Source organism: Macrotis lagotis, chromosome 8, assembly GCF_037893015.1.
Source record: "Macrotis lagotis isolate mMagLag1 chromosome 8, bilby.v1.9.chrom.fasta, whole genome shotgun sequence".
Classification (NCBI taxonomy): Eukaryota; Metazoa; Chordata; class Mammalia; order Peramelemorphia; family Peramelidae; genus Macrotis; species Macrotis lagotis.
In genome coordinates, this window is record NC_133665.1 from 184954271 (window position 1) to 184967765 (window position 13495).

At 37.1% G+C, this 13495-nt stretch overlaps 1 protein-coding gene across 1 annotated transcript in view; it reads left to right on the forward strand.

Annotated features, from left to right (window-relative positions):
* The window catches only part of ERC2 (ELKS/RAB6-interacting/CAST family member 2), a 1119475-nt gene that overhangs the window by 673848 nt on the left and 432132 nt on the right, over positions 1-13495 (forward strand). Inside the window, 1 exon segment of the mRNA XM_074199159.1 lies at positions 677-837. Within this exon segment, the coding sequence (XP_074055260.1) occupies positions 677-837 (161 nt within the window).

The following is a 13495-nucleotide window of genomic DNA, read 5'->3' on the forward strand; positions in this document are numbered from 1 at the left end:
TGGATATTTGATAGTCTGGCTTATCCCTATAGTGTATTAGCACCCTATAAAAGTTACATTTCATTTATTTCAAGTTTAGGGCCTTCTCCAACAGCATGGGTAAACCAAACTTGAACCTTTTGTGGTTGGAATTCTGTTTACTCTTGGCCAAACATTGCTTCCTGGTTCAAAGGAAAAGGCCTCTGGAGGGTCCTTGGAAATCCAATGGCTTTTAGAAACCAACATTTTGATGGGCTAAATGTGAATGAATCTGAAACACATAGATTAGCTTCCTCTTAAAATACTCAGGGGCCTGAAAACGAAAGGAAATCATGCTTGACAAAATGCATTTTGAACGTTGCTTTACCCCAACTGTGAGCAAATATTGGAGACATTTGCCAAGTCCAGGACAGAATTGGGTCTGCCCAGTCACCCCTACTTATAATAAAGAAGTTAAATAGATTCTATAAAAGTTATTGGGCAAAACAACTGAATGGGGCCATTGGAAACCTGGTCATTTCTGAGCATTGGAAACACATTTTTTAATCAGAGGCAAACCAGAATGGTCTTCGATGAGGTCTAACTCCATTTTAGGAGGTTCACACGGTTCTCTATGGGTTTACTATCAGAACACAAGCAGACAAGCAAATGGTTGTAATCTCATGAAATCCCAATCAAGGCAATGTCTGCATTTCAGTTAGAGGAACTGATGAACGCCCTGGAAAAGACCAGACAAGAGTTGGATGCCACCAAAGCTCGCCTTGCCTCCACACAGCAGTCCCTGGGTGAAAAAGAAGCACATTTGGCCAACCTGCGGATAGAGAGGAGAAAACAGCTTGAGGAAATCCTGGAGATGAAGTAAGTGCCCATGGCTTCTTCTTGTTTGATTTAACAAAAAGTTCAGAGTCTTTCGTCTATCTCTTCTGGAACTTAGTTGGGCCAGCCAATGATGGGGGATGAAGACTAGGTGGGAAGCAGAGACTCATCTTTAAAATAAAACTATTGTAGGAAAATAGAAAAGGAACAAAGGGTTTGGAATGAGTAATCTAATAATTTCTTGAACTATATTTCTGTTTAATTAAGTTCCAATTTTGGCTCATGGAATATCACTTTTTTTCAATTTGATTGAGATATATGGATAACTATGTATAGATATTTACACTTATATAGAGACATCCAGACATATGCACATATGTCTATTTATGCATGTTATATTTATACACACATAGGAAGATAATAACAAAATGGAAAAATGCAAACCAAAATTAGATTTTTTTTTGAGAAAGAAAACTTTTGTCTATCTTATCATTTGCCTTGAAAGTGATATTCATTGAGTTTGTCAATATATCTTAGAGCATCATGGTCTGACTTTCCAAGTCTAATGCTAATTAAATCAGGTAGCTTAAGTATGGAACTCTGAAGAGAGATATTTCCTTATTGTAAACTTAGAGAGAGCTTGGATAATACAGGATCTTTCTTAATATCTGATTAGGCCTCTATTCCATAGAACACCATCACCCTACTTGGTAGACTAACTTAAACCCATGAGAGATCTCAGAATGTCCATAGGGCAGTTCCTCAGCCAAAGGCAGCTATCAAAGTGATCTCTTTAGAGGATTTTGGTATTGTATTTAAAATGGAAATGGGGTGCAAGACCATCGATTGTCTCTCTTTAGGGAAATCTGGGATGGTAATTGGTGCTTAGCAACAGCTCATATTTAGCCATACTGCTGAGGACATTTAGGATAGTCACATTATGGTCAGTCACTCAGCTAGTGGGTTTCAGAGACAGGACTTAGCACCAGGCCCACTAGATTCCAGGCTTGGTCCTTTCTCCATTAGTCCATGTTTCCTTTGATTTGATGGAATTTTTTTTGGGGGGGGGAATCTAGACATTTGATTTCATTTAGGAGCATTCTGAATGCAGCAAGAACCAGATTAAAATGTAATTGGGAAAGGTTGACTAAAATAAATTAAAATACACAGTACAACATAGGTAATGTTAATTCCTGATACGGCAGGCTGGCATCTATTTCTCCTGAAATTTTGCTAGAGCCAGCTATTCCTCTCTTTTGTTGGTGGCATTAAATAAATGGATTGCATTCTTCTCTCTCCTTCCTCCCCTCCACAGAAACAGACACACAAATACATATATATTTATGTGATTATGATTGTATCCACATATATAATTATATACACATATGTATTTGGATTATACCATGGTGCAAGTCCATGGGAGGTAAGCTAGTTCTGTAATTGAATTTTTTTTTGCTTACATACAGAATATTTTATGCAATAATAATTGGATTCCAAGAAAGCTATGAATAATATTAGCTTAGACTATTTGATTAGGTAAGCCATTAAAAATGTATCATCTACTTTAACAGAACACTTGGTGAAGAGTTGTATTAATATAAAATTGGATTTAATTTTCTGAAACCTTTAAACCTTTTTTATTTCTGTGTTTTCCTACTTGCACTGGTAATTTCAGCTCGCACCTAAGGTAAAGAGAAATAGGAGAACCTGTTTCATTACATCCTGTCCCTAACCAGAACCTAGCCTCTGGATCGTTTTGTAGAATGGGGCTCTCTGAGATATGGCTCTCAGTAGAATCACTGGTAGTGGAAGGTTGGGAAATACACCCTTGGGGCAGAGGCAGGTGAAGGGTAGGACAGGAACCAATATCTTTTATTTCTCCAATAAAGCTTTGTTTCCATATGTTCTTTGGCATGAACATGGTTCATCTTTTACTGAGGATAATGACATAGCTAAGTGGATCGATTTCCTGTTTCTTTTTTAAAAAAAAGTCCAAGAGGGATTCCATTTTATCATTTTTGAGGAGCCAAGTTAGGAAAGAAAGGAAACTCCATTTTAAAAAAAATAGTTATTATTATTAAACTAAAATGATGCCAAATGCATATGTAAGAATTATTCTCTCATCTTCCCCATTTCTTTCCTCTTTCCCTCCAACTTCCTCTCTACATTCTTTCTTTTTCTTCTTTTCTTCATTTTCCTTCCTTTCAAGTTTAAGAATGAAGAAGCAAATTAAAATACAAGGGGAATCTGACAAGTGTCCCAAAGTCAACACGAATAGGTACCAGTCATTTTGAACATGATTTTGTAAGTTTATTCAAAACACACGAGTGATTGGCCATAGAAGACTGATCTCTGAGTGCCCCATTTTTCCTGGTATACTTGTCATGTGGTAGAGGTGGCAAAAGTTAAGAACAGAAAATCTTGATCAATGAAGAATTTGGAATGGAATCTTTGGAAGGTTTTGCTATCAACATACTAAACTTTTATTTTCTATTGACTGCCTTGGTTTCTCTAAGCATATAGACATATTTTTGCAATTTAATCATATTATATTCTTAATAAAAGAAGATATAGGAACTAATAGAAGTTTAATTTTAGGCATAAAATTAAAAAAGGTCAATAAGTTACTGTAGCGATGTAGTGCAAAGAATACTAAATCCAAAGATCTTGGCTCCAGTCTCAACTTTGACACCCCTTGTGTTCTCCTGGACAAGTCCTATAATTCCTTTTATCTATAAAATGATAGGATTAGATTAGATGAATTTGTAGCTCTTAATCTATGATCATTTGATTCATGAGGATGCATTGATTTTTGAGTTTCCATTTGTTTAAATCGAATCTATCATTAGTCAATTCTTGTGATTTCATGGGTTAATACTTTGTTGATGGATGTTAGCTGTGCCCATCTTCATTTGATCTTTTAAAAAACAGTTAATTAGGAATTAGAATGAGATGACTTTTTTTTTACTTTCTTTTCTTAATTAAAACATAACCTTTCCTCAATTTTGGGAAATGTGACCAATTATCCAATGAAAATATACTCTCCATTTTAATAGAACATTTGATGAAGAATATTTAATAGAACATTTATTTTTCTAAAGCCTACAAACTCCTTTTACTTGTATGTTTCCCTACCCACCTTCATAATTTCAAAGAACACCTAAGGTAAGACCTCTTTTGGTGGCTTGCCATAATATTGCTGAAGTGTTTTTCATCTCTTACTGCCACAAAGTAAATAAAAATGTCCACTCTGCTTCCTTTGGCAAAAGGCAACAAGGCATAACTTTATTAGGCACAATGGAAAATGTCTTCAGTATTTAAGTTTCCCAGAAATAACTCCTTGTGGTTATACATGTCTTCATTTCTAGCAGGGTCTGCACTGTGTCTACATTAAGGATCTGTAAGGGCAACTATATTGATTGAAATGACCTGTCATATCAATCAATCAGATAGATCCTTGAACAAACTAGTTTAATTAGTTTTAATAAAAGAAATGGAATGCTCCACTTAGCAATTTTGGCTTCAAGGTTCAAGAAACAGAAAACATCAGAATGAAGTGAGCTCTCAAATCAAATTTGTAATTCATGATAAATAATCAAACATCTATTTCTTGTGAGGATTAGTCACTCTAAAGGTTCTCTGCTGCCGAAGGAACAAAAGGGTTAATGTTTGTGTCCTGTCAGTTTTGGGGTTGTGGTACTTAACTTTAGTGACTGTACCTTAATTATGACTCTGCTGACAAGATAGCTAATAGGTCACGTTATTGATGACAATCACATACACATAAGTATCTGTTTTTAGGGTTGGCATTCAAATTGACCCACCAAACATTAGAATTTTGCTTTAGAAAGCATTTCCTATATTGGTACTTGCTATTTCAGGGTTTCCTCTTAAATTTGGATATGAAGGCACCAAGGCAATTATGATGGTAGTGATGATAAGTAGAAGCTATAGTAATAAAAAGTTACAATAATAATATTCAAAGGACAATAGACTCGAGGGTAATGAGAGCGCCACGGTATTTAATCAATAGATGGGGCGGCTAGGTTGCACAGTGGATAGAGCACCTGCCCTGGAGTCGGAGTACCTGAGTTCAAATGTGGCCTCAGACACTAAATAATTACTTAGCTGTGTGGCCTTGGGCAAGTCACTTAACCCCATTTGCCTTGCAAAAACCTAAAAAAAATCAATAGATAAAAAATTGTTCTCTATTTAAAATCTGCCACTAACATAATAACATCAAATGTAGTTGCTATAACTCATCACATTTTTTAAGGAAGTCAGTTTGAATCTATTGTAGTTCTCTCTAACCTTAAATTCATGATGATTTTTCTCTTACATAGAAATAAACATGGCTTCCAAATTAGATAATCAAAGCAAAACCTAATATGTATGGGTAACATTAAACTAGCTCATGTGCTGTTTGGACTTGAGAAGGGTCAAATTTTTAATATGTTCCAAGGAAAGAGAAAGACTGAAGGCCATTCCAGAATCAAGAGGGCACATTGAGGCAATGAGTGCAGGTGAGACCTACAGATACTTTGCCCCGCTCTAGACAAGACCCATCAAGAATCAAGAACATTGACTGCACAAGAATAAGAACTGGACATAAAGGACAGTGTCTTTCCCTATAATTGCTTCTAGCTGAACCTCATCAAAAAAAAATGAAAGAAGGGGCGGCTAGGTGGCGCAGTGGATAGAGCACCGGCCCTGGAGTCAGGAGGACCTGAGTTCAAATCTGGCCTCAGACACAATAGTTACCTAGCCTGTGGCCTTGGGCAAGCCACTTAACCCTATTGCTTCGCAAAAATAAAAATGAATTTAAAAAATAGCACATTTAATAAAATGTTCCCAAGAACTCAAATAATAAGTGGGACTTGGTCATCATCACAGAACAAAGTTGTTCATAATTGTAAAGTTGTAACATCGATACATTAAAAAAACACTTAAAATCAATTAAAATGTTATCATTCCAAATATTCAAAATATCATAGTTATATTGAGTGTACAACTTTCCAAATAAATACTTATTAGAGGGGGAAAGCATGTAGGAATAAGATGAGCTATATATCTTTTCTGTGGTCCTGTCACCTATAAAAATTTTTCTGAGCATGCTTGTAGTGGCCTTACTCAGGATGAACCTACATACTAATATTTTTATTCAGTTACAGACTGTCATTTAAAAAAAATTCAACTGTAAAATAGTCTGTAAAATATTCAATATTAAAGAGTGCCACTAGGATAGTAACTAGATTTTTCTACCAGAACCACAATGAAAAAAGGGGAAATGAAAGAGATGAGATGATGTATACAGCAGCAGCACTGGTAGAGGCAGAAGAGGGTACATTAATGGTTGTGGTGGTAGTAAAGGTAATGGTAGTAGTACCATATATTTTTTGAATTATGACAACTTGTATTTTATCATCTGCACAGCTTTTTAAGGCCCCAAATTGATTCAGTACCAGAAAAGGCTATTTGCAGTTGGTTTCTCCCACCTCTTTGCCTAAGATGATGAATACTGTTTACTCAAACTTCTAACACTCATTCCCACATAAGAACACATGTTCCCATCCCCCTCCTGTCCCTCCATGGATTTTCACTGAAATTTATAATGCTTGATTTTCTTTCTGTATTAATTCTTACTTCAGTGGGTCCATGATTTATCCATGTAGATCTCCCATGTGGTGGTTCTGATGTAGCACATCCTTACCTCTTCCTTCTCATCTACACCTTCCCGTCCATTTTCCAGAGACTTTAGGTATCCATGCTTAAAGGTGTCCATTTTCCAATTCATTGTCTCACTCTTTGAGAGCCTAGCTTTTTCTGATCATACATCTCCACAACAATCCTTTATGGTATTTCTTACAAACAAATGATATGCTGCAGAGTTGCCACCAAACACTTGCCCATTGTCCATTGCTCCTGACATTTTGAGTCTTTGGAGATTGTAGCTGCTGAACCAGCCTCCATGAGGAAATACTGGGCTTTTATGTGAAGGGTTCCTTCAGAGTTTTGGGTGCTATTCAGCCTCTTCCTTCTATTTAACTGTGAACTTAACCCATTGTCCAGCTATGATGTCCATCCAAGAGATGGATATTAATGGAAGAACTCAAGTCCCTCCTTCACTGTGCTGCATCATCTGGACCAGTGAAATATCTTCATATGTTATTTTTTCCCCATGGGAATAGTTAGGCAAGTCTCTTTGGTGGAGTCATTTATCTCCCAGGGGAAGTTATATTTCCAACAATTTTTTAGTGCATTCTTTACCTTCCTAGTGAAACATTTGAATAAAGATCAAAGGAAATACAATCAGTTTAGAGACTGACTTGTAAACTCTTTGATAAAGAGGAAGTTTTCTCCCCAGATAGTAAAAATTATTGCAGTATTATCATTAGCAAATGAATAAAGAGAAGAGCAATTATGAGTGAGCACAAAATCTACCAATGAGCCATCCAGACATGTAGCGCCATATCTGTAGTCCTTGAGGGCAGGGACTGCCTCACTTTTAGTTTTATATCCTTAGCACCTATCCCAGTGCTGGACACAATCAGTATGAATTAAAAATATGTCTTTTTCATTCATTCCTCTTTCTTCATTCACACTGATGGATAGTTTTATTTTTACACCACTGCCAAATTTGTGAGAACTCTCTTTACACATGCACTAAGAATATCCTTGATGAAAATAGGAGAATCTTACACATACACACATTAGGGATACTTAAAATGTTTATTAAATTTGATTTAAAGTAGAACACATATGTTTTTAGAAACACACCTATGTATGTTTACACAAATATGTCTTTATCTTAATATGAATAAATTTATGTATCTATATATAAACCTTTATCTTAAATAGTCAGAGAACTGATGAAAAGAATGGATAATACAGAACTCTTATGGATTCATTTTTTTTTTGGTTTTTCGATTTAAGAATATTTTGAATCAATGGAACCAAGATATCCACCTTAAAGACTTTTCACAAGAATGTGGTTCCCATACACATTATAGGCTCAATGTAATCTCTTGAGAGGTGCATCTGTAAAGGTCATTTAGTTCAAAGATTCTGTGATTATCATTTTCAACTGAGGCATAAAACAGAGATATACATACACATACATACATACAGGCATAGAATATATATATATATATATATATATATAGATAGATAGATAGATAGATAGATATATATATATATATATGTATATATATATATATATATATACATATATATATATTTCTATATCTACCAAAAAGGGTTGGGTACTCTCAAGGCCAGATATCCAGGGAATGGTCCATTCCATTCTGTTTTATCCCGTACCCATTTGCAGAAATCTTCCTATGCTATAGTCATGGTGCTACAGTCAGGGAATTTCAAAGACAAACAGTAAGATAGTCCCCACCTTCAAGGAACCCACATTGTAATATTCAATCAACAGACATTTCCTGAGGACCTACTGTGTGTCCAGCCATATTTATTTCTGAGAATCTAAAGCCCCAAACCAAAGTATCCTTGCTTTTAAGGAATTTATGTCCCATCAGAAGAGGGATTTCCCAGTAGATGGTGAGGCCCTCCATATGTTTCAGTTCCACTGATTGCATCAAGACCCAGAGTATAAGGTTATACATTTAATTTTTAAATATCTAAAGCCCTCTATGAAAACATTTCATAATGACTTAGCTTTGTTATGTATACTTTGATGCTGAAGATTTTACTGAGAGACGATTATGAGCTTCATTTTGTATGTTTGGTTTTATTAATGCCCATTAATAAACTTGCATTCCAGTAACCAGACCCAAGTTATTTAATTTGTGGAAGATGAATTTGATATCTGTGGCTAAAGAGACCAGCATGTAGTCAGATACAGTACTTCGAATGTATCTGTGGGCTTTTACTGTTGTGAATAAATCAATTTAAACTAATTCATGATTTCCAAAGGCAGGCTGAATAACAGGTATTTACCATTGGGTTATTTAATGCTGAATTAATATAACTTTTTTTGTTTCAGTTTATAATCAAATAAGCTCAGAGTTTGCATTTGAGAGCTTTTTCTGTGATTTCCTAGGCTTACTTTGTGGATAACTTGCCAACATAGATCTGAATTCTTGGCCCATGTGGTTGACATTGGAAGATTCCTCTTGATTATCTTCATTTAAATCCATTGTCAGCCTTTAGACAACTTTTAGCTCTCATTTTGAGTCTCTGGGGATGTGGAATTCTTTAAAAAAGTTTACAGTAAGTCAGGGCAGCAGCTTTATTGAACGCCTTACTGCCTTGGCCTTTCCGATCTGGAAACCTTTCCAAAAGGACCACTTTTTTAGATAAGTGACCTTCCAAGGAGAGGTGATGGGGAGGGGAAAGAGGGAAATAAGTACTTGGAAAAGAGAGATAAACATCAATGTATTCTTCACTTTAGGTCAATGGGAGACAAGACAAATGTTCTTCCAAGGAGGCCTCCAGGTGGATTGAGTAAGTCAGAGTCCAAAAGAACAGTTTAAGGGCAGCATTCATTTAATACTATTGAGCCATCTCTGAAGGAATGGGGCAGAACAATTTATATTTAGTGGAGAGGAGCAGAAAGATTATAAACCATTGGGTACATAAAAAGCAATGAGGCTTTGCTTGCATCATTGTAAAAATAAATTGTAAACCAAATGTTATTTTCTTTTACTGTTTTTAATGACAAAACACTCATTTTCTTTCAATCATGCTTTTTTCTTTTTACAGAGTTTGGGTACATAGGAAAATATTGATATTCTTACTATAATATTGTTTATTTCAGAATTTCTCAAAAAGTCATTAAAGATTATTGAAATCCCTGCTAGATGTTGGAGATGTGAACATAACAAATTAATACAAAATAGTTTACACTGCCTTATGAAATTTCTCTCTGTGTCAAATCTTACACTGGATCCCCCCATCTCTAGTTTTAAAGTTTTGTTGTTGTTTAGTCATTTCAGTCACATCCAACTCTCTGTGACCCCATTTGAGGTTTTCTTGGCAAAGATACTGAAGTGGTTTGCCAATTCCTTCTCTAGCTCATTTTACTGATGAAGAACTGAGGCAAATTGAGGGTTAAGTGATCTGTCCAGGGTCAGACAGCTGATACGTGTCTGAGACCAGATTTGAACTCAGAAAGATGGGTCTTTCTGACATCAGGTTTGGTGCTCTGTCCACTGTACCATCTAGCTGCCTTTAGGGGGGAAAATAGTCCGAGTTATAGATATTATCAATAAGAAATTATTTATAGAACAATCTTTTTTAAAATTAAAGGCATAAAAAGAGGAAATAGTTTACAGGGATTTATGTGATCAAAATGAGGTACGTTTTTTAAATAAATTATCATGTCCTCATTGTAAATCTATTTGCAATGTCATTATCTGGAGTCCAGGATTAAATTTTTCGTGTCATATTTGAAAAGTGACATTGGTACAGTATCTCAAAATCATGTCACATTTTGAGCAAGGTGAAGAGATGGGATGAAACAGAAAAATAGTTGGGCTCTTTTATGGATAGGAGAAGAGATAGATTTGTGCTGTCTCCTCTTGATCCATCTTCCTCCCGAAGGCTAAATAATGACCACTGGGTAAAAATTAAAAGGCTATCCAATTTTGCTCAATGGGAGCATTCCAGCAATGAGAACTAGACAACCATAGTAGAGACCTCAGATGTATGCAATTATAAAAACCAGTCCATCTTCCTTCAGAAAAATTAATACAGGAGGCAGCTAGGTGCACAGGGGATAGAGCACTGGCCTGGAGTCAGGAGGACCTGAGTTCAAATCTGTCCTCTCAGACATTTAATATTTGCCTAGCTGTGTGACCCTGGGTGAATCACTTAACCCCATTGCCTTAAATAAATAAAAAAAAATTTAAAGAAAATTTGTACAAAAATTCTGTTCTGGGCCCCCCAAAACCCATTAATTTCAGTGATTTCTAAGAAAAACAAGTATGCTTGATTGACATCAAGCCCCAACACTCAAGAGAGAAAATGAAGTAGCCCTTCATTTTGGTGTCACTGTCTCTCTTTTCTCCTTGAGTTTCTCTTCAGTTTGAGTGGAAGCTTCTCAGTGATGACATTTTTTGTTGTACAATCTACTGGAAAGTGTATCTAGAGGTTTAGAATTCTCTGCCTCCTCATCTCTGCTTCCTGGCTTCCCCGTCTAACATAGCAAGACTCGTCTAAAATCGCATGATCTACAAAAAAAGCCTTTCTTCATCTTACTGTTTTCACCAAGCTATCCTTTATATAGCTTGAATGTACAAGTGTTTACATGTGGTCTCCTCCCCATTAGACTGGGGGCTTCTTACAGGCAGGGACTGGTTACTTTTCCTTTTGTGGTCTTCAGGGCTAATATGATGACTAAGGTCCCTTTAGCTAAAAATAACTACAATTAAAACAATAATCAGTGCTAGGTTTTTAGAGTCCTTTAAGGTTTGGAAAACACTTTATGTTACCTTATTTGGTCCTCACAATAAATATGGGGGTAGGTGTGATGTTTGTCCCCTGGAGGCTCACTGAGGTTGTGAGTTGTTCAGGGTCATCTTAATTAGCTGCCTGAATCTAAACAAAATCTCATAACTGAAAGCTATCTCAGCATCTAGAACAGCACCTGCCGCATCATGAATCCCCTAGGCCACATGCAAGAGAAGCCTCCACCTGTTGTCACTAATCTCTTGCCTTTTCTTACCATCTGGTTTCATATACATTTGTCACGTACCTTCCCCTTTTTCTTCCTCAGATTTCACTTCATTTTCTTCTTCCTTCTCCTTCCTGGTCCTTCAGGGGGAAGGGGGTGGGGTCCTTCCCTGTGACTTGGATGCTACATCTCTTTCCTCCTGAGTTTTGATGGTGGTTCCACAGCTAGAAAGTAGGGTCAGGGCAAAGAAGAGAGTATCACAAGCAACAAAGAGGGTGTTGAGAAGTTGGTTTGGGTGATAAAGGAAGCATGATTGGAACCGGCGTCCATACGGTTCATTTGCCAGGCCTGGGTGAAGCTGCGATGCTCTGGAAAAGAGAAGAAAGAAGGCTCATTGGAGGCTTGGAGCTAAGAAATAGATTGGAGGGTCTTTTAAGAGGGGAGGATACTGTAAACTTGTGGTAATAAGCAGCCGCACCCCATCCCAAGGACGATGCTATGGAGCCCCAGGGACCATCAGGTCATGGACCAGTCAAGGATAGTCAGAAGATGATGTGTGTGAAGCTCCTGGGGTTTGGAATTTAAAGCCTGTCCCCATCTCTCCCCAGACATCATTTCCAGGTTTCATTGAGCAGTAGTCTTCTCCACATACTCTGCATTCCAACCCTTTCAGTGAATGATGATTTGTGGTTAATGACAATAACAATAACTTATAAGCGTTTGTCCTTAAAGATATCGACAAACTCCCTACCCTTGCATAGCTTAACCTTGTTTTCAGTACGGTTCTAACCTTTTAGAAGCCCTAGTTTTTTTTTCAAGGCCTTACTCATCTTTCCACTTCTATAGGCAGCCTTTTCCTATCACCTAGGCCTTTGGTTTTCATTTTCTCATATGGTCATAAAGACATACTTGCTGACTATATTCCCCAGTAGACACCTAAGGTGGCACAGCAGATAGAGAGCCAGGCCTGGAGTCTGGGGTACCTGAATTCAAACTAGTTGGGTGACCCTGCACAAGTCACTTCACCCTGTTTGCCTCAGTTGCCTCATCTGTAAAATGAGTGGGAGAAGGGAAGAGCAGATCACTTAAGAAAGTACCTCTACCAAGAAAATTCCAAACTCCTGGGGTCACCAAGATTTAGACACAACTAAAAAACAAAATTTGTGAATGGATTCCTCCCCTCACCCTATTAAGAAGGAAAATGGAAGCAGAAACAATAAATAAAAACCATCTAACACATTGACTATATTTGACTGACACGCAATCTTCTGTGCACCTTATTTCTTCTATAAAGGGGAGAAGTACACTTTCATAACACTTTGCTTGATTTCAAACTTTGTTTTATAATAATATAACATTTCAGTTTCACTTTATTTTTTTATTATTTACTTTTATCATATTCATTGTGCAGGAGAGAGAGAGAGAGAGAGAGAGAGAGAGAGAGAGAGAGAGAGAGAGAGAGAGAGAGAGAGAGAGGAGAGAAAGAGAATGAGCATTTTGGGAGGGAAGTAGATGCATTCTTACTGGAGAACTTCCAAGGAAAGAAGGAATAAGTGACATTTGGAAGCAAAGATGTAGAAATTTCTCTTCAGACAGAAGTTGGGCTATTGACTTTTGAGTTCCTTCAACTCTTTAATTCAAAGGGGTCCCCTCCTCTACCTGTGTGTATAAGCAGCTAAGAGATGTGCAGATAGCAGCACTGAGAGTGGGCACATGTATCACCCATCTCTCATGTATAAATTATGGGGAATAAACTAGTGGTAATTGGCCAACAGATGTAGAGGATATTGGGATCCAAGCCTAGAAGTATAGATTCAATAAATTGATCACCAGCTGCTCCAGGATTAATCATAAGAGGCTTCAAGGAGGAGGCAGACTTTGGGAAGTTGTTCCAAAGAGGGGGAAAGGCAGCTGGGTAGAGGAAGGAGGATGGCAGTCAAGGCTTATGACCATTCAGAGTAATGCTTTGGGGCAAAAGGAGGGCTTCCACAGAGGTGCCCTGGGGGAGCAGAGGGAGTGTGTGATGGTGGGTAGGGTCCTATCTGTCGGATGCATATTTAG